We start from the raw sequence: 24,902 nt of genomic DNA, 5'->3' as shown, positions 1-24,902 counted from the left end.
TGTATGCAATGTTGTTGCAGGGCCCATGTCGGTCCCAGGATATTACAGAGACAAGGTGGGTGAGGATTGGACCAACTTCTGTTGGTGAGAGAGATAAGCTTACACAGAGCTTTTTTTCAGCTCTGGGAAATGTACTCAGAATGTCACAGGTAAATACAAGGTTGTGTTTACTTTGTATTTAACTGTGACACACTGAGTACGTTTCCCAGATCTGAAGAGCAGCTCTGTGCAAGCTTGAAACAGAAGTTGGTTCAATAAGATATTACCTCTCCCATTTTGCCTCTGTTTATGACATTGGCAGCATGGGATGCCGTACAGCAGATTATGAACCAGCTTATATTTACTTCAACATCAGACACAAAGTGTATTAAAATGGGGGAGGGAGAAGACTGGTTTACATTCTCTGACACTGGCTTCCAAGTCAGGTGATATAAAAAGTGATGCCACTTGTTAGCAACCATCAGCAGGCTGCTCAGGAATGCCAAGCTGCATTAAAAACTTTTATTTGGAAAAAAAACAAACAAACAAAAAAACCCCTCAAAATTCATAATTTGCAGATAATGATAAGTGTACCTCACATGTAAGCTTCTGGAATAGGTGCCACCAAAATGAATGCAATAATTGTTTTAGCTCCTTGTATGTAGTGGCTTAGAAACCACGCATAGTTGGGCAAAACATTTCATCCCATTTAGATAGTTTCTGTAATGGAAATTCCAGTTAAAATTTTAGAACAGAGAAGCATTTCTATTGATCTACTGTCCTTCAGCAGAAATCAAGACAGACCAGTTGAATGATTTCAATGGAATTAACTTGAATTTGAAATATGGTTTAGATATTTGTTGCAGCAATTGCTATTGTCCTGCAGAAGTGTGTCACTTGCAAGACATGCTGGAAAGGTTAATACTGAATAGACCCAAAGGAGGTCTCTTCAAACTTCTTCACTAAAAGCAACAGCCAATTATTAACAAAACCTAACATGGGGGAGGGGCTTCTAAAAGGCACATAATTGTAAAGGCACAATACCTTGCTGGGTTCTCATCCTGGACAGATACAGGAGGCTTGTCAGTCAGCTTCTGTGGAGCAAACTGAGGTGAAGGGGACCTTGATGTCTCCATTCCAGGTTTCTGAAGGTAGCGATACTTTGAAGACAATACAGGTTCAGATTTTAGATGTGCTTTCTCTTCTAAGTGCTGACACACATTCTCTGTGGATGCTGTTTGCTGGAGCCCCTGAGGATGAGCGCTCTTTAGTTTTCCATTGAACGCTGAAGGACTCTGAGTATAACCCGTAATTACCTCACCGGAGCTGGGGGAAATGGACTGAATGGGCTTGCTGGGTACTGCCAGGAGTGATTCTGAAGAGGTACTGAGTGAGGTGGAATTGTCCTGACCCCTGTATTTATTATCTCGTTTGGGTGGGGGAGGCCTCTGAGGGGCAGGTCCACGTCTCTTGTTCAGCAACGTCAGCTCTGTCCACTGACTTTCCTCTCCTCTGCCTTGTAGCGGACAGGAGTGGCTCTCCTGCAATGTCTGCGGCTCAGAATAAGTGAGAAGGGGCAAGCTGCAATCCTTGCTTTTCTCATTCACGTTTTCCTGGGAGTATCTGTAATCACTGGGCAATGTCCCGGACCTTCCCCTGCTCTCCTGAGACAAGACAATAGGTTCTCTTGTGTGAAATGGTCTAACAGATGCCTTCCATTTGTGTCCTAAATTTTGGTCCAGCTGAGCCCTTTGTTCTCCTAGGTTATCTTCTGGGAATCCTGTATCAGCTTGCCTAGAAACAGAAGAAAAATCATTAGTCAGTTACTGTGCTATTATTTCCTCTTGTGTATTGCTACAGAAGTACTGGGAAGCTTGGAGACAGATGATGTCTGCCATATAATATTAACTAACAGCTACAACCTACTTTAAAATATATATAATATTGTATTTCTAATGTAATGTGAAGAGTCAAAGCACAATGTCGGTCTAAATTAGGTTATTTTGTGTCATGCAATGTGACACAGCTTTGAGTTACCTGAGGCACTACAATGCATATGGTATATCTGAACATGCAAGACAATTTTCTTCTAATTTTTGTGTAAATTAAAAGAATGGTTTCCTTGTATGGCCTTCAACACTCAACTAACATTTCTTTCAATTTCCAAGTAAGTAATGAATGCAGTGTCTAACTAAATGCAGATTATCAAACAAGTTCGCTCTCTATTATTTTAGAATGGCATAGTAGACAACATAATTCACAGCCCTCGTTAATATGGAAAAATTAACATAATCTTGGGGTTTAAATTTGCAGATATAAATTACTGATGCAAAATGAGTGCACACTGACAAAAGCATCAAATACACTGGTACTGATAGGGTGAGGGAAGAGAGGGGAAGGGATATCTTTTAGAAACAGAAAATAAAGGCACAATATTTTGGATTGAAGTCTATATTAGACTTAACGAATAAATCAGATGGAGTCTTTGTCCCTACAGCATGAAGGATTGCTGTGGCCAACAAGTCCTGTCTCATCTTATACAGATATTTTTGTTTTACTCCAAGTCTGTATTTCCTTTTGCTTTGTAGTCACCATGTTGAAGCAACTCAAGGTTGGCGCCAAGCACAAGAAGTATAGTTGAGTTGTGCTCACAAGAGAAAGACACATCAGAAAAGAGAGCAAAAATACCTCGGAGACCCAGAAAGAAGGCAGGTTTGTTCTCTGCTTAGGGGAGGCTGGAGAGATACTGTGAGCTGAGAAAAGAAGCTGTAACAGAAAAGTAAAAGGTTTCACAGTCCATTATTTCATTTGTGCCACTGGAGCTTTTGTTATCTGTATTTGGAAATGAGACTGGGCAAGTGTAAAAGGGACAACAAGTTTTCCTTTTTAAAAAAAACTGGAATGTTTGAGCAATGAAACAACAAAATGAAATCTGACATCAACGGTTACATTGCCACTTTATCAATCTATTGATCTCAACACGATTCTACAGTGGAAACCTTCCTTTATTTATTGCAGGTGTTATTTCCACAGGCATTAAAAAATTAGTGCGTACTCATATTTGATTTCATTTTTAAAAGGCAGCTCAAAATATGCTTATTTCTATTTTAACTTCAAAATGTCACAGTTTTCCACCCCCTTTCTGCCAAAATACCCTACTTTAAAACAGAGGGTTGAAAAACCTAGTACAGGTAATATAAAGATCACCCATTATTAATTTTTTTTTTTTTTGAGTAAGGCACCAAACCTCCATTTTTCCATATGGCACACTGAGCTTAGTCCCTTGCATCAACTACATCATATTTGAAATTACATTGAAATTATGTTGTGTCACAACATGAAAACTTGATAACTGAATCAAGTCATCACTAGTTCCTCAGTGTGCTGTCTGGAGACAAAGTAGAAAAATTCAAGCTGCGTGGGTGCCATTGCACATTTTATTCAACAGCTGAAGATGCTGTTTTCCCAAGCAGGTCATGGTGGGAGGTAAAACAATGACTCAGTTACCTAAGGTTTGCAGTGCTGATAATTATAGTACTATAATTTTGTTTCTGTATTTTAAAAACCTCATGTTTCTTTCCTTCTAAGGCTGATAAACTGGACAGTGTCTGAAACAAACAAAAGGCCTGATTTCAAGCAAAAAGGTCACACCAAGTCTGAAAAAGTGGGAATTTTTTGTAATATTTGTATGAAGCCTATGTATGCCTCAGTTTCCCTATATGCTGCATTGTTACCTAGGGGTCTCAGGCAGGCTAAGACACAGGTATCAATGGTGCCTAGCTGTCTGGGTCTTAAGTCTCATATCAGTGGAGCTCCTGAGAATACAATGGCAGATCCAGTTGCCCAGTCACTGACACCTAGCAAACACCACCATAGATTGCCCCACCTCTCTGCAGGAAGCCAAGCAGCATTTCCCCAGTGGGAGAACAAAGGTCCGGAGGGGGGTTAAGCATGGACTGCGGGAAGAAGGCAAGCACACCTGGGAGTCTGATGGATGGGGCTCACTATGGCTGGGCTCTGAGCTAACCAGAATGGACTATGCTTTAATTGCATTCCTCTATAACAATTTAAGAACTTCCTCTGCTGTGTTCCAGATGACTAATAAACCCTACTGTTTTGACAACGCTGTGTGAGAGTCACTGCAAATGCTTGGAAAGGTGCACTGATCCCTAAAAAGTGTACAATTCTCCATCAAGGGTCCGTCGCATTTAGACTAGCTGAACAGAGCTCTCGGCATGAAGCAGGAGTGCTGCAGGCCTAGTCTAAGGAGGTGGTGAGACTGTGTGGCTTATCTTGGAGGAAAAGCGAGACCCTTAAGGGAGTCTGCCACACTGGAGAGATTCTTCCTACAGACTGCTCCAAGGCTGGGGGTCATAACACCCATCCTGTGGATCTAGGACATCAGGTAATCCTAGGGCTTGTCTACACAGTGCCAGTGCCACTAGAGGGGTGTACAGTCTATAGGATGGTTTGGATTAAGACATAAGTAGAAGTTAGGTTTTGGGCTACACTGAAGCAGTGAAATTGACAAGAAAGCTGGCTCCCAGCTCCCCAGCCAGGCTGCTGCCGGGTCTCTGCTCCAAGCTGGGCTGCCAACCAGGCTCCCTGGGTTGGGCTGCCACCTGGGCTCCCCACTCTCTGCTGGGAGCCCTGCGGCTCCCCATGGTCCTGGCTCCCCGCTCCCTGCCAGGAGCGCGGTAGCCAATCGGACTCAAGGTGCAGATCTCCTCGCCAGAGGCGAGAAGCCCCCAGCAGCTGCCTCCAACTCCTGGCTGGGAGCGTGGAGGCAAGAAGCACTGGGAGACTTTCCCTCCACTCCAGGCTGGGAAGAGAAGCCCTGAGGAGCAGCAGGGTTCCCAGTGGACAGCTGCACTGAGAGCCCTGGCTCTCAGTCCCCCATACTGCCCCTCTTCAGTCCATGGAAATGCTCCTGGTGAGGACACCCACCACAGACAGAAGGAGGGGAGTGTGGACATCAGCCACCACAGTAATTACTGTTAGTTAAAGTGCAAAAAGATCAGAGATAAGTTGGAGACAGAGTGTCATGGGAAAGTAAGGGTTAGCAAGGACATAACCCAAGGTTGTTACCATTATGCTTTTTGTTATAATTGGTTTGAGCAAGGTTTGTTAATGAGTGTTTTTGAAAATTGTGAATGTTTTATTAAAATGCTATCTATTTTGATAGTATGAGAAGAACTTTGGTGCAGATGTTAAGTTAAATAATGGGTAACCTAAAGAGCCATTAAGAAGGTGGTGGAAATATAATTATGGTAAAGGGTAGTTTAATGCTAATTAGAACTATATAATGGAGTATAAAAGAAGTAAATTTTGCTAAATTGCAAGGGATTTCCTAATAACCTTAAAAGGGTACTTACTGCTAGGTTTTCAGGATTATAAGGCTCTCCTTCATGCCATTGTCAGTAGGCTGATCTTCCATTGCTAGACCATTTCATCTTTGAGTGTGAGTATAATAGTAGTATTTACATAATTGGTAGTTGCATGCCTATTTGTTAACTAATCATTTTTCTTTTTAATACAGTTTGGTTGCATCATTCAAAGCGTCGCCTCGTGGTCCTCTACTCAATAAATTTTCTGTAACCGACCTAGAAAACTAAGTGGGATTTTATTGCACCCTTTTCTTTAACAACTTAATATTAATTGGGAACATTTCGACATAAAGATTACAAAAGGTTACAGATGTGATGGGTTGTGCTCTAACTGCCCCATGTAGACACTGCTGCTGCGCTCTAACAGGTTCCTATTACCTTAATGTGAATTAGGTGCCTTTTAGCTGCACCAGCAGGCTCTACATGGGGCAATCAAGGCGCAACATGTTAGAGCATTTTACAACTCACACCCCTCTGGTGCACTTTGCTATGCCACATAGACAAGCCTCTAGCATTTTTTCTCTTGTCATATGTAAATTTGACCATATGAATGGCCATTTTTGTTACCCTTTTCATATACCATATATTTTAGTCTTGAACTCACCCTTATCGCAGATCTTTAAATAGAAATGCATGCAAATTTTCGCCAGATCCTCATATAGTGTAAGTCCGTAGTTCCACTGAAGTCAATGAAACAATACCAATTATCACTAACTGAGAATCTGGATCATGCAGTTTTATCACTGAAATGGGCACTGTCACGGTTGCTGTGTTGACCTACTTGGAGCAATGTCTTATCTAGAAGGTCTTGCCTTTCAATATGAAAAGCACATCAAAAGGACCTTGAAAGTAAGTCCTTCCCAAATGTTTCAGATTACTCTAAAGGTTGCGCCAACCAGCACTGCCAAAGTAAACCAGTTTTTAGGCCTACTGTACTACCCTTGACAGTATCTCGTGAAGTGTTTAATTGCACAAATAAAAGGACTCTAACTGGGGGGGGAAAGCCCATAAAACAAGTATAGTTCATGACAATTCTTTGCAAATACAAAACAATAAAATGAGTAGTTCCTTGTGCAGCTCAATATTGTTCTGGTGCTGTCCACTCAACTATTGTTAAGGTTTTGAGAACACTTCCACTATAACCCCAGCTTTTCAGTCATATGTAAACACTATTCTGCGCTCCAATTTGATAAACAAAATCCATTTTTGTTTTTGTGCAATTAAAAATTAAGGTAATGTTTTAAACTTAAATATTGCACAAAGAAAAGGTGATGAGGCGTGGATGCCATTTTCACACTCATTACTCAAAAATGACATTTTAGAAGGTTTTTGCCAATATTATGGGTCTGTAATGCATCTAGCACAAAATTACTTCTGGAAATAGTTTGTAAAGAGAGGTGAAGTGCCTTTTTTAAAATGATTTTTAATTTCTACACTTCAAATTGATATTTACATGGCAACAGTCCATAACAGTTGTGAAGGAGACATTTTAACTTATCAGTACAACGGTAACTCTCTTACAAACAAATGAGAAATCTCTTTCGGTCTTGGTTTCTTTAAGTATTTAAAAGGTAAGCATCCCATTTTACCAGAAGATGCTTAAAACTGACAAAACACCAAAAAATTCAGGCCGTGATTCTCATTTACCTTAAGGCCACTTCATGCCACTCTAGGAAGGGTAGAGAACATAAGAATGGTCATACTGGTTCAGACCAATGGTCCGTTTAGTGCAGTATCCTGCCTCTGACAGTGGCCAGTGCCAGGTGCTTCAGAGGGAATGAACAGAACAGGTCAATTTTGAGGTGCCATGAAGTTGGAGTGAATTATATGTAAAAACAAATTTATATATTTACTCTACTTTAAGGACCCTTTTCACTATTAGAGTGGCATGGCCTTGGTGTAAATGAGAATCACGCCCTTGGATTTAAGGACCTGATCCAATAATCCTTACCCACATTTGGTTGGATCTCACAATGCTGACTTAGACAATCAGAGTTTCCCTGTTGAGTTCAATGTGAGCGGGGCTGGGTTTTTAAATAGTCCAATTTGACTTTTTGGGAAATACTCACATGAGTAAGGGCTGCAGGATTAGGCCCTAAGTACTGAATACCGATGCCTGTCAAAAGTAACAACAATTATTCCTCATCTAGGTAACTGATGTACAGCTTGATTTTTTTTTCTGCTCACTCGTGATGCCAAAAAGTCCTTTAAGCTCTCAGACTTATTTTTATTAACATAGGTCATAACATACTACATAATGGCAATGGTCGGGTACACAGAAAATCAAGATCACAGCATAAGAGGGTCCAAAGATGTGAACTGCATGCACTGCTGCAGCCAGTCTGCAAAGTTATATTAAACTTGACATGCAAATCAGAACTGTGTTTGCAGGCGAAAGTAAACAGGACAGAGTGCACTATTAAGTTGACATGTTCACACATCCAAAAAACATTTGTGTTTCAGAATTTCTGATGAGATGTTCTTAACAATCCTTTGGTGTGTACCACAATGAAAGCTTTGATAAATAGTACTGTCATCCGCCAAAATAAAATGAAATGAAATGAAATGAAAAAAAAAATATTTAAAATGTCACACAGCATAGATGACTTAAGGGATGCGGTGTTTCCAATTGGTGGGGTAAAGTTTAGTGGGATTGCATATGTGCCTTCATACAGAGTTTCTGCGAAAGTAAACACACATTTTACAGTGGCACACAGGATGGTTATCGGAAAAAGGTAGCTGCATTCAGCATGGGGGATAATTTACATTCAGGGTGGGTGGGTTCTCATGCAAAACATGCTAATCACGTTACCCTGAAGAGATTTGATCTTACTGTTCAGAAAGGAGGAAAAGAAAGAAAGCTTCAAGCACCAGAAGAACCCTGTGGCAAGAACCTGCAAAGTGTTACATTAGTGTAAGTACCAAGAAATCCACTAAAAAGAGGCTGATTTAAAACTTTAATTGCTCTGTAGAAAGAAACACACACAATATGGAGCTGCTGAGATCAAGTCCACAGAAACTTGCAAAGGAAATTATAAACACCACTGGAAAATTCATCTTTTGTAAATAGAAAACAACCTTATCATAAAATGAGGTTAAAATAAATATTCCAGCAACCATGTGACACAATGGGAGAGATTTTTAATCCTTTGATAACATGATTGTAAAGGCATTGCTGATTTACTGCTTAGTGCAGAACAAAATCTATTTAATCATTGTACATTTTGATGGCTTTGGCAAAAATAAAATCCCAAACATTTCAGCTACATAAATTTTCAAAGAGAAAAGAACTGACACAGTTCTAATATTACCAGCTTAAATAAATTTATACGTACAAGTAACATCCATAAATTTGCCTCCATTTAGGCCAATGATCCATGGTCACCTTATTTACCCATCACCAATCACCATCATCACAAGCTTCATATACCAGATCATCTTCATACCTGAGAGACCACTTCCTTTCCCACCATGCACTGCCACAGTTGTGAAGGAGAGTTGCTGATTCTAGATATCCCTTGATTTAACAGTAATTGTTCTCCATAAAGGTTCTGGGGCTCTAGAATGCATTGCCACTTGTGGAAAGATGTGCTGGCTTTGCAGGGCCCCTTTGTTTTATCTGACTTTTGTGAGAAGTGAGGGGAGATTGACATACAGGTTGAAGCATGAGGGTGCTGGTGTTTGGTAAGTGCTGCAACTTGATAGGAGGGGTGAGCCGAAGGTACTGCATTTGTGTTTTGTAATTCTAAAGAACTGGCAGGGCACTCCTAGCCTGGGTGGGATGGTGCCCCCCATAAGGCTTTATGGAAATATGCTTATGAATGTATATATATGACATAACTGGAATATGTTTTATACTACATAGGCCATGTAACATATCTTTGTAGAGGTTAGGATCTACTGAATCTATTAATCCCATTTGTATGCATGTATCATTTTTGTATTCGAAGTTATGAGTATTGGCTGTATACTTGTCTGATTCTAAGTAGGTTTTAGTGAACCAGTTGGTCAGCTTCCTGAGAAAAGACTATTCTCAGTAAGTGCCCAATCAAGAAGCCCTTAAGCCAACAATGAACTTGGAGATGCCAATCCACATCTGAGCTTTCCAAGGAATCTGGCTTGGCTGGTAAGGAACTCAGTCATGCATGGACATGTGACTTGCCCAAGTGACCCTAAAACTCCATTTTGTAGCTGGACTTTGCATAGGAGAGAGGAGGGAGGTCTCCACCCACAATAAAAAGTCTATTTAAACCCCTAGAAGACCCCTCCATTTTGTCTTCAGCTGGCTAAAAAGAGAGAGCCTCTCCACCCCCAAGGATACCTGAAAGAAACTGGAACAAAGGACAATAAAGGGGGTGTAAGTGATTGCTGGACCCAGACTAGAAGGAGACTAGTCTGTAAAAGGAAGCTTACTGGAATTCCTCTAAGGGTGAGGTTTTGCATGTATTCAGTTTGATTAGACACAGACGTGTGTGTTTTATTTTATTTTTGCTTGATAATTCACTTTGTTCTGTCTGTCACTACTTGGAACCACTTAAATCCTACTTTCTGTATTTAATAAAAATCACTTTTTACTTATTAATTAACCCAGAGTATGTGTTGATACTGGGGGGGTGGGAGGGGAGACAAACAGCTGTGCATATCTCTCTATCTGTGTTATAGAGGGCGAACAATTTATGAATAAACGGATTTATTTGGGGTTTGGACCCCATTGGGAGTTGGGCATCTGAGTGTTAAAGACAGGCATACTTCTTAAATTGCTTTCAGTTAAGTCTGCAGCTTTGGGGCCTGTGGTTCAGACCCTGAGTCTGTGTTGGAGCAGACTGGTGTGTCTGGCTCAGCAAGACAGGGTGCTGGACCCTCAAGCTGGCAGCTTTTAGGGAACGTGGTTCAGACCTGGGTCTGGGTTTGCAGCAGGCTAGTGGGTCTGGCTCAAACCAGGCAGGGCACTGAAGTCCTAAGCTGACAGGGCAGGAAAGCAGGAGCAGAAGTAGTCTTGGCACAACAGGTGGCAGTCCCAAGGGGGTTTCTGTGATCCAACCTGTCACAGTGGGTATGGGTGCTTTCTACTTATTCTAAATTGAAAGAAAATAAATCAAATAAAATATTGCAGCAATAACCTCCTGGCCTAGCAAGGAAGTGGACTCCTCTGGAAACAATCCTCTCCAGGTGTAACTAGCCATGTCTAAATCTTTACATGGTATTGGACTCTTATTTAATACAACTCCTTTTTCATATCCCGTCTTAACAGATGACATCTGTGGAATCATCTCAGCACTCAGGGACTCAGTGGTCACTGGCAGAATGTTCTTACACTACCCTCTGGATCTTGCTTTTCTTGATTGTCCCTTGAAGCCTGATCAAGCATTTTGTTCATAGATTCATAAATTCCAAGGCCAGAAGGGACCATTATGATCATCTAGTCTGACCTCCTGTATAACACAGGCCATAGAACTTTCCCCCAAAAAGCTAGAGCATAGCTTTTGGAAAAACATCCAAGCTTGATTTAAAATTTATCAGCGATAGAGACTCCACCATGACCCTTGGTTCAATTAGGCTTTTGGTTCAACACTGATTTGCTTCTACTCTGGTTACTTTAGAATTAGTTGGATGCCTTAGGCCAGGTTTCGGAGTGCTTATAAACATTTGTTATACAGTGCCTGGGTACTATGTAAAATTTGCCACACTGGAGATGGAGATGTGTATTGAGAATGATATGAGTTGAACTCTGGGCACATTTTGCACATTTTTATTGCAATTTAAAAGTTGATTAATTCCAATGGTGTAAAAATAGATATTCCTGATCAGAGTGACAGACAAACAGGAGACCTGTGTGCACTCAGAGCAGATAGCAGTGGTCTAATTTATCACTGTTAAGAGGTTCACAGGTGTGTAAAATGCATGGTTGGGCCTAAATCATTTTTTTAGAAGTCTCCTACTGAAGTCCATGAGCAATCATCAGAATGGATCATTTTGCAGTGCATGGGATGGCCCATGTAGCATCTCTGAGGCATATGACAAAACCCATTCCCCTTTACTTTCCCTCAGTATCCACCGACTTTCTCTTGTTTTACATTTAGACCTTATCTAGGCTAGGGCTGACAAGTGAGATGTTCAGCTGAGTTAACTAGCTGAGTCAGTGATAGTAATCCAATTAACATGTTGGAAACTACAATTTCTTTGTTTTGACTTGAGTTGTAGGGGTGTTTATTAGATCAAGCTAGATAACCTGATGTAACACTGCACCTGTAAGCCCGAGTCTAGATATGGCTTGAGTTACAATGTGTTAGCTAACATTTTAAAAATACACCATTTATCCTAGGCTTGTCTATATAGGGATATGTTACCAGTTATACAAGCATATTATATAGGTTTTAACCCATCCCAATGTAGACAATCTCATTCCAGTATCAGAGTGGCTTTCCTTGGTTTAGCTTAAACCTCCTTCCTAAGCAACATAAGATAAACTGAAAAAAGGCACTCCGATATCCAAATAAGAGTATCTACAAGGTGGAGTTATACTGGTATAATTACAGCAATTTAAATTCCTACTTTAGGTTATACTGAAAAAAAATCTTCCCCATGTAGGCAAAGCCCTAATCTAGACAGTCTTAGGCTTGGTCCACACATAAAATTTAGGCTGACCTAGCTACATTGATCAGGACTGTGAAAAATGTTATGCAGTAAAGCGGATCTAACCCCCACTGTAGGCACGTCTATGTCAATGGAAGGATTCTTCCATCGACCTGGCTACTGGCTCTTGGAGTCGTGGATTACCTACATCAATGGAAAAACTCTTTCCATTGATTTAGGAAGCATCTACTCTAGTGGTTCTCAAACTGGAGTCCATGGATCCCTGGAGGGTACTCCAGGGGGTCTGCGAGTCATGTCCGGGGCCACTGGCCCTGCTGTTCAACTCATCCCCATCCCTCCCAGTGCCTCTTGCATGCCATGGAACAGCTGTTCAGCAGCGTGCAGGAGGTGCTGGGACACAGGGGGAGGAGTGGGGATGGGGCGCACTCGGGAGAGGGGGCAGAAAGAGGCAGGGAAGAGAAGGGGCAGGGGTGGGGTATGACATTGGGGGAAGGAGTTGAGTGGGGGGAGGCCTGGAGCTAAGCGGGGGTTGAGCACCCCTGGGAAAATTAGAAGCTGGCTTGGGGGTCCGCAAAAATTTTAAAATCAAAATGGGGGTCTTCGGGTTCTAAAGTTTGAGAACCGCTGGTCTACACTACAGCTCTACAACATAGTGTAGGCATACTCTTAGATTGTAAGCTCTTAGGGCAGGAACCATCTTTTTGTTGTATGCCTGCACAGTGCTTAGCATAACGGGACCCACAGTTGCTACTGCAATACAAATAACTAAAAAAAATAAAAAACCAGCACCTTCCCTTGTTCCCATCAGTGAAATTCTGATTATGATTAGCTTTACAATTGCTGACTCTAAAGTATATTCTAGAGAGTCAAATGACAAAATACCTGCACAGGATACGATCTTATCCTATGGTTACTTCAACAGGAGCTTTGCCCCTGAACAACAGCAGCCTCAGATACTTGGCGCTTTTCAAATGCAGGAGGGTATTTTGCAGATAAAGGAAAACTTGAGATATTCATATAAGAGACTGAAAAATTAGGAGCAAGCAATTGTTTTACAACTTCCAAAGCATTGTTACTTAGGGTAGAGCTGTCAATCTATTTGCTCTGTCCAAGAAACCAGGCAGAAAATACAGTTCAAACCAGCTCACCAGAGGAAGACCCAAACCGACAGCAGCGCAGACATCCAAATGCTCTGCTTTCTTTGGTGGATCACGACCAATAGGCTTTGGAGAAGAGGCGTATTTTAAAGAAGGGATCAAATGAACTGGGAAGTCTTTTGGAGCTCAAGTTGGGGGAAGGAAATCCAAGCATAAGGGGAGCACTGAAGAATACATGTAGCTGGAGAAGGATACAGAGGCAGCACTTAGGAAGGTGGTTCTGGAGAGTTAAAAGGAAGCGAGAGGCCTGAAGGTGAAGATGAGAAATGCAGTTACATGTGGAAGGTGAGAGGGAGGCCATGAAGGGAAGTGCAGAGGAGAGTGATATGGTCAGAGTGATGAGAGAGGAAAAGACGTTTTTGCACTTGGTAGATGAAATGGGTGCAGATTAAATTACTGGGAGGCTAGAAAGACAGACGTTGCAGTAATTAGGGCCAGAATTTCATCACCCTTCTCCCTCCTATAAAAGACTTGCTTCAGTAATAAATGTTTAGTGATAAATCCATTAATCCTCCAGAAGCTCACTTGGCCCCATATTTGTGTTGTAGTAAATCTTATATTAAAAGGTTTTGCTGTTACAGATTTCTCTAACATTATGGAGATAACTGCTCTCTCCGTGCCTCAGACCTTGACTGGATGCCACCTGGTGGAAGACGGAAAAGAGGAGGACAACAGATGACAATAAAACTACTAAGAAAGATGCTGCTCTGATGGGAACAGACTATGATGGAGCAAGAAATACAACATTAGACAGGCAGCGGTGGAAACACTGGATTGCCTCATGTGTCCCAAGGCACAAGAACATTTATGCTGATAATCAGTCCCCCGCCACCTCCCCCCACCGCCTGCCCTCAACAAACCTCCTTACAACACACAATTTGACTCATGCCTTAAAAAAAGGACAGATTCCAAGATCAGGACAAATCAACACAGCATTAGATGTGCTGTAGCTGCCTTTTAAAATCTCAAAATGTCAGCTGTAAAAAATTGAACTGGATCATAATATGGGCTAATCATTACCTATATTAACCACACCTTCAGTTTGAGAGGTGTCAGGCAAATGAATGTAAAGTAGCAGCTTTTAACTCACCACTGCAGCATCCTGTACATATTCAGAGTCATATTTGCTCTTTGCAGAGTCAGAACAGCTATGGGAGAGTGAACTATTCTGTCACTTTTGCATGTATTGCAGTAGTGCCCAGAGACCTCAACCAAAGATCAGGGCCTCACTGTGCTAGGCATTGTACACACAATGAAAGAGATAGCCTCTGATCCAAAGGGCTTGCAATATGAGATTAAGACAAGCTAACAGTCAGACAGTTACAATTACAGTTAATGTAATAAGCAGTGGACCAGCAGCCTAACTTGGAGATTTTAAATTAAGTACTAAGAGCAGGGCTACCCGAAGGGTCAAATCCTCCTACTCTCTATTCCACACTGTGCGTTAAATGCGTCTCTCTGTTATACCAGTGACACTCCCATGGCTGTTGGGATCAGTGGGGGTGACCTGCTTAACTGAGACCAGAATATGGTCCAATGAAGTTGCCCATGTGTAACTGAAAGAAGTGGATGCAGCAGAGCCAGAAGAGCTGGGAACTGAAAGTAAAGCAGGGTTCTAAGTTGCAGGACTGGCAATTAAAAAGACCACGTTATTACTTATAAATTGAACATGTGTTGAAGAAATCATTGAGATAAAATCAATACAGAATTCCATAATACTGGCTTTGCAGCCGCTTTCAGATTAGAACTGCTTTTGAAGCCTGTTTTTAAGTTACTCAAATGCAAACGACCAACTGTATTCACATACCAGCCCCTTCCCCAACAGAAAGCCTTCCACATCTCTGTAGCAGTTCTTGTGTCCTGCTTTTCTATCCCTGTGCCAGCCACTCTGCACTGCAATTTCTATCCTTCACAATCAATAACTGTACACCATAGCCAGAAGGGTTCCCAAGGCAACAAAGGGCATCCCCTCTGTCCCTGCATGAGCATATTGCTTTCAAAATACGCCCACTACAGAAGAGCAAGACAGAACTATTTTATTGTAAGACAAACCATTTAAAATACTCAAATAAATGTGTTTGATCATTGTGTCACCAAAACCCAACAAATAAACACCAAGAGAAGGAGATCAGTTTTCTCCAGGAGGCAAAATTTTATAGCAGAGCTATCATTTTTGAAAAGAGGAGATTGTAATGGGAAGGTTGCATAACTTTCACCATTTAACAGAGGGCCAAAGACATGACTGAACTCCTGTTGAAGTCAATGAGAGTCTTTCCATCAACTCGTTCAATCAGGTCCCAAATGAATTGTGAAATCTCACACAGTCAGGCCTCGTCTACACTACACAATTAAGTCGACCTATGTAAGGTCGCTGTATAATCACTGCAGTAATTAGTGCGGGTTTTCATGTCCACACTACCCTATTCTGCCAGTGGTGCATGTCCTCAACAGGAGTGCTTGCATCGACTTAAGTGGGACACTGAGGTGGAAGGTAGGGGCTGACAGCTCGAGCTGGGAGCCCCACTATCCAGTGCTGAGAGCCCAGGGCTGGGCAGTTGTGCTCCCAGCTGGGAGCTCCGCGTGGAGCTGACAGCCTGGGCGCTCAGCGCTGGGTAGGGTTGCAGGTGTTTGTTTTTTACCCGGTCGAAAAGGAGCCCTGGTGGTGCCGGTTGGCACTGCTGACCGGGCTGTTAAAAGTCTGGTCAGCAGCACAACTGGGGCGGGGGCTAAGACAGATTCCCTACATGCCTTGGCTCCGCACGGCTCCCAGAAGCGGCTGCCACTCGGGGGTGGGGGGCAGCATGCGGAGTACCGGCTCTGCAGCTCCCATTGGCCAGGAACCGTGACCAATTGGAGCTGTGGGGGCGGCGCCTGCGGGTGCGAGGGCAGCCCGTGGATGGAGTCTCCCTGCACCTAGGGGCCGCAAGGATCTGGTGGTTGCTTCTTGGGAGCCACGGTTAGTGCTGCCGGGACCCTGCATCCCAACCCCCTGCACCAGCCCAGAGTCCCCTCTCGCACCCAAACTCCCTCCTGGAGCCCACACCCCTTACCCCCCACATCCCAACCCCCTGCCCCAGCCAAGCCCCCTCCTGCACTCCAAACCCCTCATCATTGGCTCTCCCCCCGAGCCTGCACCCCCAGCTGGAGCCCTCGCTCCCCCCCGCACCTCTACCCCCTGTACCAGCCCAGAATCCCTTCCTGCACCCGAATTCCGTCCCAGAGCCCGCACCTCTCACCTGCCCCCACCAACCCCCTGCCCCAGCCTGGTGCCCTCTCCCGCACCTTGAACCCCTCATTTCTGGCTCCACCTGCAGCCCACACCCCCAGCTGGAGCCCTCAATCCCCTCCCGCACCCCAACCCCCTGCCCAAGCCCAGAGCCCCCTCCTTCACCCCAAACCACTCATCCCCAGCCCCACCCCAGAGCCCATACCCCCAGCTGGAGCCCACACCCCCCTCCCGTACCCCAGCCTCCTGCCCCAGCCTGGTGAAAATAAGTGATGGTGAAGGAAAGCGAGCGACTGAGGGAGGTGGGATGGAGTGAGTGGGGAGCGGGTCCTTGGAGAAGGGGTGGGGTGGGGCCTCAGGGAAGGGGCAGGACAGGGGGCGGGGCAGGGGTGTTTCTAATCGCACAAAATGGAAGTTGGCAACCCTAGTGCTGGGCAGTGCGGTGCGGACAGGCCATGTAAGTAATGCAGTGTCTACGCAGACACTGCGCTGCCCTCACTAGATCATCCTAAGTGCTACACCAGGGGTCTCAAACTCAAATGACCACAAGGGCCACAAGAGGACTAGTACATTGGCCCGAGGGCTGCATCACTGACCCCACCCTGCTGCCCCGGCCCCACTCCACACCTTCCGTGAGGCCCTGCCCCTGCCCCAACTCTTCCCACCCCTTCCCTGCCCCCATTCCAACCCCTTCCCTGAAATCCCCACCCCAACTCCGCCCCCTCCCTGCCCCCAGGAGGTGCAGGAAGGGTGCAGGGTGCGGCAGGGGACTCAGGGCAAGAGGTTGGGGTGCAGGAGGGATTTGGGGTGCGGCAGGGGGTCAGGGTGCAGGAGGGGCGCGGGGTGCAGCAGGGGGTTCGGCTGCAGGAGGGGTTCGGGGGGCAGCTCCCTGCCTGCCTGCCCTGCCCCTGCGCCGCTCCAGGAAGTGGCCAGAACCTGGGAGGAGGGGGCACAGGGATCTCTGTGTGTTGCCCTGGCTGCGCCTCCAGGCATCACCCCCCGCAGCTCCCATTGGCTGGGAACGGGGAACTGCGGCCAATGGGAGCTTCGGGGGAGGTACCTTGAGGCCCAGCCAGGGCAACACACAGACCCCTGTGCTGCCCCTTCCCCCCCCACCCCCAGGTCTCAGCTGTGTTTGAGACCCCTGTGCTACACCTCTCGTGGACATGGAGTTATTAGGTTGGTGTAATGGGGGATTTACATCAGCAGGAGTAATGCTGTAGTGCAGACACTTACAGAGTTAGGATGACATAAACTAAGCTACACTACACTAACTCTGTAGTGTAGACCAGGCCTCAGTTGTGACTCATCTGAAAAGAATTAGTGAGAAAGAAAAGGTGGATTATAAGTAAGTGAATGCACATGTGTGTCTTGGAAATCAGAAAAGATATTAGATATTGTTCATGTCAGGTTTGTTTTAATACTGATATGTGTATACACACACAGATATTACATTCAGAGCTGGTAGAATTGCCTGACACTTCCCATTATAACACTATGTTTTCAATTCTTTGTAACTTTGGCAAACTTTAACCATTTGGGTTGAAATTTTCCGTGCTGGGTGTCTGCCTCACGTTGACAATTTTTGGGAATACTTCTGCCAAAATAGTTCTGCCATTTCTCACAAGAAGGCCAATGAAAAATATGCTGTTTTGCTCATGTTATAAAAATACTGGCAACTCTTAATTTGAGAAGATCTAATAGCCCCCATGCTTTGGGGCAGGGACTTGAAATTCGTCTGGGCAGGACAGATGCTGTGTGTCAGGAATGTGCCTTTTGCTGTCCCTGCGAAAATCCACCCAAATTATAAGCCTTTGAAAAAAACTGCAATTCATACCTACTGAGCTTGCTGGAGTTTGGCACACAAATTCTTCTAAGATTCTGTCTGCACTGAGCATGCTAAACCACCAGTTGTAACTCTGGAGTGCTGTGGGCCATGCCAGACCGGGCACTGAAACTGAGAGCAGGGAGGCTGTCTCTCCTGTGCTCTTAATGAGATTCCCTGCAAGTGCCCAGAAAGTGGGGAGGAGTAAGCCACACAATTCAAATGCACAGGGAACAGAATTTAGAACTGTGTGCACACGTGGCTTAGGGAGAGTGAGGGAAAACACATGACGGCAGACTGGACACTGTTGGGAGGAACTGAAACTGAGACCACGAGTTGCAATGGGGGAGACACTGGGACTGAGAACCAAGAGTGGGGGAAACCGGGAGGTAAGGGAGGAGGACCCATAGATTTTAAGGTCAGACTATTCTGTGTTGGGTGCCTGCCTCAAGATGGCTTTTTTTTAAATTAATGTTTCAGCAAAAACAGTTCAGCTGTTTCCAAGAATGAAATTAGAGAAAGGTATGTTCTTGTGCCTATGTTAAAAATGTCTTACAGCTGTGTGTCTGATAAACTCTAGGGCCTCCACTCTTTAGAGGAACATGAAATTTGGCAGGGATGTTGCTCTGGTGTCAGGGCTGTGCTTTTTACTGACCCTATGAAAATACACCCAGGTTTGGCAGAGTTATTAGCCTCTGAATATCTCAGTTCACACACGTTCAGCAGAGACTTGTTAGTATTTGGCAGCTAAATTCTCTAAAGATTCTGTCTGCACTGAGCATGCTCTATCTCAGGGAATCAAGGGCAGAGCAGGACTTACTACTTTTTCCACAGGACCCAGCCAGCATCTGTGTGCTTCAGAGACATTAACTATTTTATTTATCTTCACAACATCCTTGTGAGCTAAGGTAGAATTACTATTCCAAATTTTACAGATGGCAAACTAAGGCACAGACACATCAACATCCCAAGAGTACACTAATTTTAGGTGCCCAATCTAAGATGCTTATGGCCTGATTTTTCTGAAAACGTAGCATATTATATCCCTATTTGTTCAGAACAGCTCCCACAGACTTCAGTGAGTGCTCAGCACTTCTGCAAATTAGACCCAAGGGGTGCCAAATTGAGTACCCAGAAAATGAGGAAGACACAGCCACCTTTGAAAAGATGGGTTTAAGTGACCTGCCCAGCATCACAAAGGAACGCTGTGGCAGAGACAGGGATTAAATCCAATTCTCCAGGGTGGCACTCAACTGCCAAAATCTCAATCCTCCTATAATCCCTGCACACTCCTTTTAATGTCTGAAACAAATGAGGTAGGGTCCTACAGACAATAGTCTCCTTTACTACACAACCCTGATTCATCCCCAGAACATATCCCTCCTGTGCATAAAACAAGACAGGGATCCCGAGGGGAAAAAATAGTACTCAACTAGGTAATTCAAGACCGTTATCATAATTAGGTTTGTCAGAATTAAATTTTTATGTACTTTTGACAGACAATATCAATGATTATTTTTAAACTTTTTTTTTTGTTTTTTATCAATTTAAATTTTCATGGTTGCAGGAAGTTACGGGGGAGATAGATAATTATTTAATAACTAGGATCAGGGGGTAGCCGTATTAGTCTGTATCCACAAAAACAACAAGGACTCCGGTGGCACCTTAAAGACTAACAGATTTATTTGGGCATGAGCTTTCGTGGGCTAGAACCCACTTCATCGGATGTATCCAAAAGCTCATGCCCAAATAAATTTGTTAGTCTGTAAGGTGCCACCGGAGTCCTTGTTGTTTTTATTTAATAACAGTAGATGCTGAGATTCAAAAAGTTAAAACTTTGCAACCCTTAAAACATAAATTGCCATCATCCCATGGCAAAATAGATTACGTAAACATTCTTAAATCAAACTGTAGTTCTCAAGCATTTTTCTTACTTCGCTTACCTGTGAATTTGTATTTTCATCAATAGAAATATATTTTTGTTGGTTTGTGTGTACATGGTGAAGTTAACATTTATTGACATTTGCCAATAAAAATAAAATCCTTCCAAGCCTACTCATACTGCAGACATACACTGTGTGTGTGGGAGAATGGGAGAACCTTAATTCTGGCATTTCCCAACTTCTGGGTGCTTGAGTTTGCAACCTTAACATTCTTTTGATGTCATTATTTAACCACCACGATGATGATTGCCTCATGATGATTATTTGAGGAGGCAGGTTTTGATACAAAGCACATTTAATTGCTGTAGAAGCAACAGAGCTGTTCATTGCCTTAGTAATGCTGGCCTGAAGTCATGGACGGCAACGTCCAACACAGGCTACTGAAACAAGTTGTCTTAAAGACTCACTTAAGCTACTGACAAACCAATGTCAAAAAGGAAGAGCACAAGACGAACTATTATTTTGAAGAGAAAAAACCCTGTTCTCAATAAGCCACAGCCACAGAATAGGGGGACCCACAAAACAACCAGGATACTACCAGAAATACAAGAGCAGTGTGTTGTTGTTACACTGTAACCCATAGCCCATCTAAGGTATCTTGTGTTTTCCACAGCCAAGCCAAATGTCCATTAGCTAGTGTATTACTAAAGAGCCAAGAGGCAGATAATGTTATCTGTGCAGTCAATCAAAATGGATCCCACAGCAATTCTGTATTTCATGCGACAGAAAAATGTCACTCCAGCTTCACAATCCTTACATAATCATTACTGTTTATCAGTATGATATATGGGAATGATTATTTCTAGTCAGCCTGCTTTATTAGAATCTCTCATCTGTGCCCCACTTACATACCAAAGTGAATGAAAATTGTTTCTGACCCCATATATTTTTATTTTAACAAATGTCACCTCTCTGCACACAAAAATAAGAGCATAGATTTCTTTCCAACAGATCCAATCTCATTCTGCAAGAAGCAATTGAACATATGTTGGCAGATAAGAATATAGGCCAGTCAATCATGGTCAACTGTAAACAGAACAAAGCACATTTCTAAAGAAAAATCAAATTTGATTATAATTACATTTCTAGTAATACCGAGGGAGTGGGAGAGACACTAGGCTCCTTTCCTTTATTAGGAAAAAAAAATCCCTCCCTCCTTCCTACTATTATACACATTAAATCAATAATAAAATAAATGTTTATGGCCAATCTTTTGCTTGCTTTTTCAATTTCACATCTTTCTTCATATACAGTCAGCGGCATGCATCGATTCAAAATGACTACCTCCCACAGGAGTAAGCCAGTTAATATGTACTGTACTGAATCACTGAATTGAATTTCAGCAGAAAATCCTAACAATGTAAAAACACCCATTGTGTTATATAAATGGCAACCACTGCAGGAACAAAAGAAACATTACTTAACACTGCCAGCAAGGAAATCTCATTCACGGAAAAAAGGCTGGATACAAAATCACTTGGAATCTGTCCTTTTTAATAAAAGTTATCTGGAAAAAAAATTCTAGAACTAAAAATCAAGGCATAGTAAGTTGAAATGTGCCCATTTTTTAAATATCAGCAGCTAGGCAGCACTCAGTGTCAGAATAGATTAGACAGAAAAAGGCAACAGAGTTAATTATAACTAGTTCACCTGAGCTTCTCAAACAAGGACTGAAGTGAACCCCTTGGAGCTCATCTCTAAAGGATTCACAGATACCTGTTTTCATCAATTAGCATATACACCCACGTTTCATTATCATATTTTCACTCAGAGCTGGCTGTTCACTCACCGCTTTCTTCCAATAGTCAACATCCCATTCCAAGTTCCAAGCTCATACCTGCTGATTTGGAAAGGGTCTTCATCTGAACCTGTGCTCACAATAACAATTTTGCCAAGAAACCAGAAATATAAAAACCTATCTTACAAAATACAGCAGTGAAGAACACTGAGGCTGGAAGTCACGTAGTGAGGATAACAGCACTGCAGACTTCAGCCCAGAAAACAAACATTTTTGAAAGGCACTGCCTTCTAATTCCAGTGTGCATTATGCCAATTGTGAAAACAAAAGCTGCTAAAAACAGCCCGTGCACAAGCACGCACACCCCCCACCCCACACACACAGACCATCTAGCTGGAATTTTTTTCCCCTAAACCTCAGGGACTAGAACAAACATACACACTTAAAAAAAAAAGACAAAAAAAAGACAATTCTATATCATGCACTGCCTCACTTGTAATTTATAGCTGTAGCTACTGCAGACAGGGATGGGCAAACACAGCTTGTGGTTAAAGACTTGGAGAACAAAAGAAATACTGTATGAATGACTACTGCAAAGATCAGTTAAGAAACAACAGACGATAACTGAAGTTCATGCACACATTTATTATTCTAGCACTTTAAAACTAAATACAGGGAAACCTTACCAGGATTTATAGACGTTTGCCTCTATTCACTGCATTCATGAGCTTTTGCATCCTTGCAAATACCCCAGCCTGTTTCAAAGACATACAGAACTGATTCTGTCTCAACCTCTGTATCTAATTTACTGTAATACAGAGGATTTTCAAAGCCATGCCTCACAACAGCTGGCTTGTTTTTGCCTGCTTCTATATGACTGACAAGTTCATACAAGCTCTGTCAACTTTAACCTTGATGACTGAAGGCTTGGTTTGTATTATATGTTACATCACCAAAAATGTCTGACTTCAAGAAGAAAAGTTCACAGCCTTCAAAGCTTAATTGTTTTTGTTTTTGTTAAAAAGGCTTTTAATGTCTCATTTTGTATTTCAATCAAGAAAATTATATCCTAATTTCAGCAACAATGATAAGTTTTAAATATTCAGATATAAACTAATTAATTAAAATCAATCAAATGGCTTACGTTCTCAACCACATTTAAATGACTATGTAAATTAATTAGGCATATAATAATAAGTATCTTCATTAAAAGCCCTTCAGCCTGGAAAAAGTGTGTGTATACATATACTTATAGAGATGATTGTGCATAGATAGAACTAAATGACACACACACATAAACACACACGCGCGCGCGCTAAACCTCCTTCATCCCCCAAACTCCTATGACCTGATGATATCATGGCTATCACAAAAGTGAAGCGTGAGTTGCCTATAGTGTGGCCAAAAGCATGCATTATATCCTTCCACACAGTTTCTCTGGGTTATGTTTTATATATGTAAAGACTATCACAATATTTTAAAAGGAAAATGCTCTTAATAAAATCACATACCAAATATCCCTGCACTAGCCATTTGATACCGTTACCCGAGCATTCTGGTACCTCAGTGACAGGCAACTTAGAAATAGCAGACAGATTAAATGAGAGCTATTCTGCATGTTTATTTTTATAAGATTCTGTTTCTTAAAGAAACAGGAAATAAATCTGAATTTATTGTTGACTTTTATAGCCCCAAAACTTTCAGTTTCAATTCAAGTACACAATGCCCATCATTAGGAGATTTTGACATCAGGCACAAATCACTCAATCCTTACTTATGACAGGTTTCAGAGTAGCAGCCGTGTTAGCCTGTATTCGCAAAAAGACAAGGAGTCCTTGTGGCACCTTAGAGACTAACCAATTTATTTGAGCATAAGCTGCTCACTTCATCGGATGCATCCGATGAAGTGAGCTGTAGCTCACGAAAGCTTATGCCCAAATAAATTGGTTAGTCTCTAAGGTGCCACAAGGACTCCTTGTCTTTTTGCGAATCCTTACGTAGTTTGCATAATGCAGTTTAATTGGTTAATAGGCTGTAAGAGATCTGGTTGTCTCACAGTCAACATCTGAGATCATGACTGTGATAGATGACTGTTTAAGAGTTTCTTATATCTCAAATTTACTGGCATAGTAGTCTCTTCTTTCCTCCCCATCACACTGCAGGCTGATATAAACCATTATGTGGGCCCTTATGCTAAGGGCCCACATAATGAAAGTCCGAAACATTCTGTGGCAGGGGTGGCCAAACTTACTGGCCCTCCGAGCCGCATACGACAATCTTCAGAAGTTTGAGAGCTGGGGCACACTTGCCGGGGGTCAGAACTCAGGGCTTCAGCCCCACGGGAGGCGCCTGATGGGGCTCCGGGCTTCAACCCTACTCCTACTGAAGCTCTGAGAACCCCTCTCCCCACTGGGCTGAAGCCCCTACTGCACCAGCCTGTTGCAAGGCAGAGGTCCTGAGCTCGCTCCCTCCCTCCCCCGGTCCGGTAGCTGGAAAATGGGGGAGGACTTGGGGGGGGCTCTGTGAGTTGCACTTTAATGGTAAAAGAGCCACAGTTTGGCGAGCCCTGTTCTATGGGATAGCTCATAGCATGGCAGCATAGTAAGAGTGGATAGCTGAATCGCCTCTTTATTTAGTGTATTCGGAACACATGAACTGCCATACCAGAACAGACAAATAGACCAGCTAGTTTGGTATTCCCTCTTCAATGGTGGCTTATACCAGATAATTCAGAAGAGAGAACAAATCCCTACAATGTCCATTTACTTTAACTGGAGCTGGGTCAGGCCTGAAGTGCCGATACTATATTTGACACCTCTTAAATGTCAAAAAGCAACCAACAACAAAAAGCTGTAACCTTGATCTAACACTGCCTCAAGTTTTGTAATATGTAGTTTTTTGTAGACAATATAATAACAAATTGAGGGGCAGATACATGCAAAATGTTCTCAGAATTTAAATAAAAATCTAGGACCATGACTCTCTCACTGGTAGGTGGTAGAATTGTGTCAATTAGAGAATAAACTATTACATGTATGCTTTTCTTTTGATGC

At 42.9% G+C, this 24,902-nt stretch overlaps 1 protein-coding gene across 11 annotated transcripts in view; it reads right to left on the bottom strand.

The window, feature by feature from the left end:
* Positions 1-24,902, bottom strand: part of SHROOM2 (shroom family member 2) — a 186,989-nt gene that overhangs the window by 28,249 nt on the left and 133,838 nt on the right. For 3 of the 11 annotated variants that reach the window (XM_037899962.2, XM_043537795.1, XM_043537797.1), the window contains one exon: positions 1,024-1,773. In XM_037899962.2, coding sequence (XP_037755890.1) covers positions 1,024-1,773 — 750 coding nt within the window. Of the gene's footprint in view, positions 1-1,023; positions 1,774-2,667; positions 2,746-8,199; positions 8,261-21,900; positions 22,460-22,535; positions 22,738-24,902 lie in introns of those variants that run through there. The other 8 variants (XM_043537794.1, XM_043537796.1, XM_043537800.1 and 5 more) reach the window with 7 other exon arrangements.

Source organism: Chelonia mydas, chromosome 1 (genome assembly GCF_015237465.2).
Source record: "Chelonia mydas isolate rCheMyd1 chromosome 1, rCheMyd1.pri.v2, whole genome shotgun sequence".
NCBI classification, from domain to species: domain Eukaryota; kingdom Metazoa; phylum Chordata; order Testudines; family Cheloniidae; genus Chelonia; species Chelonia mydas.
The sequence above is the reverse complement of the archived record's forward strand: the minus strand, read 5'-3'. Positions and strand labels throughout refer to the sequence as shown.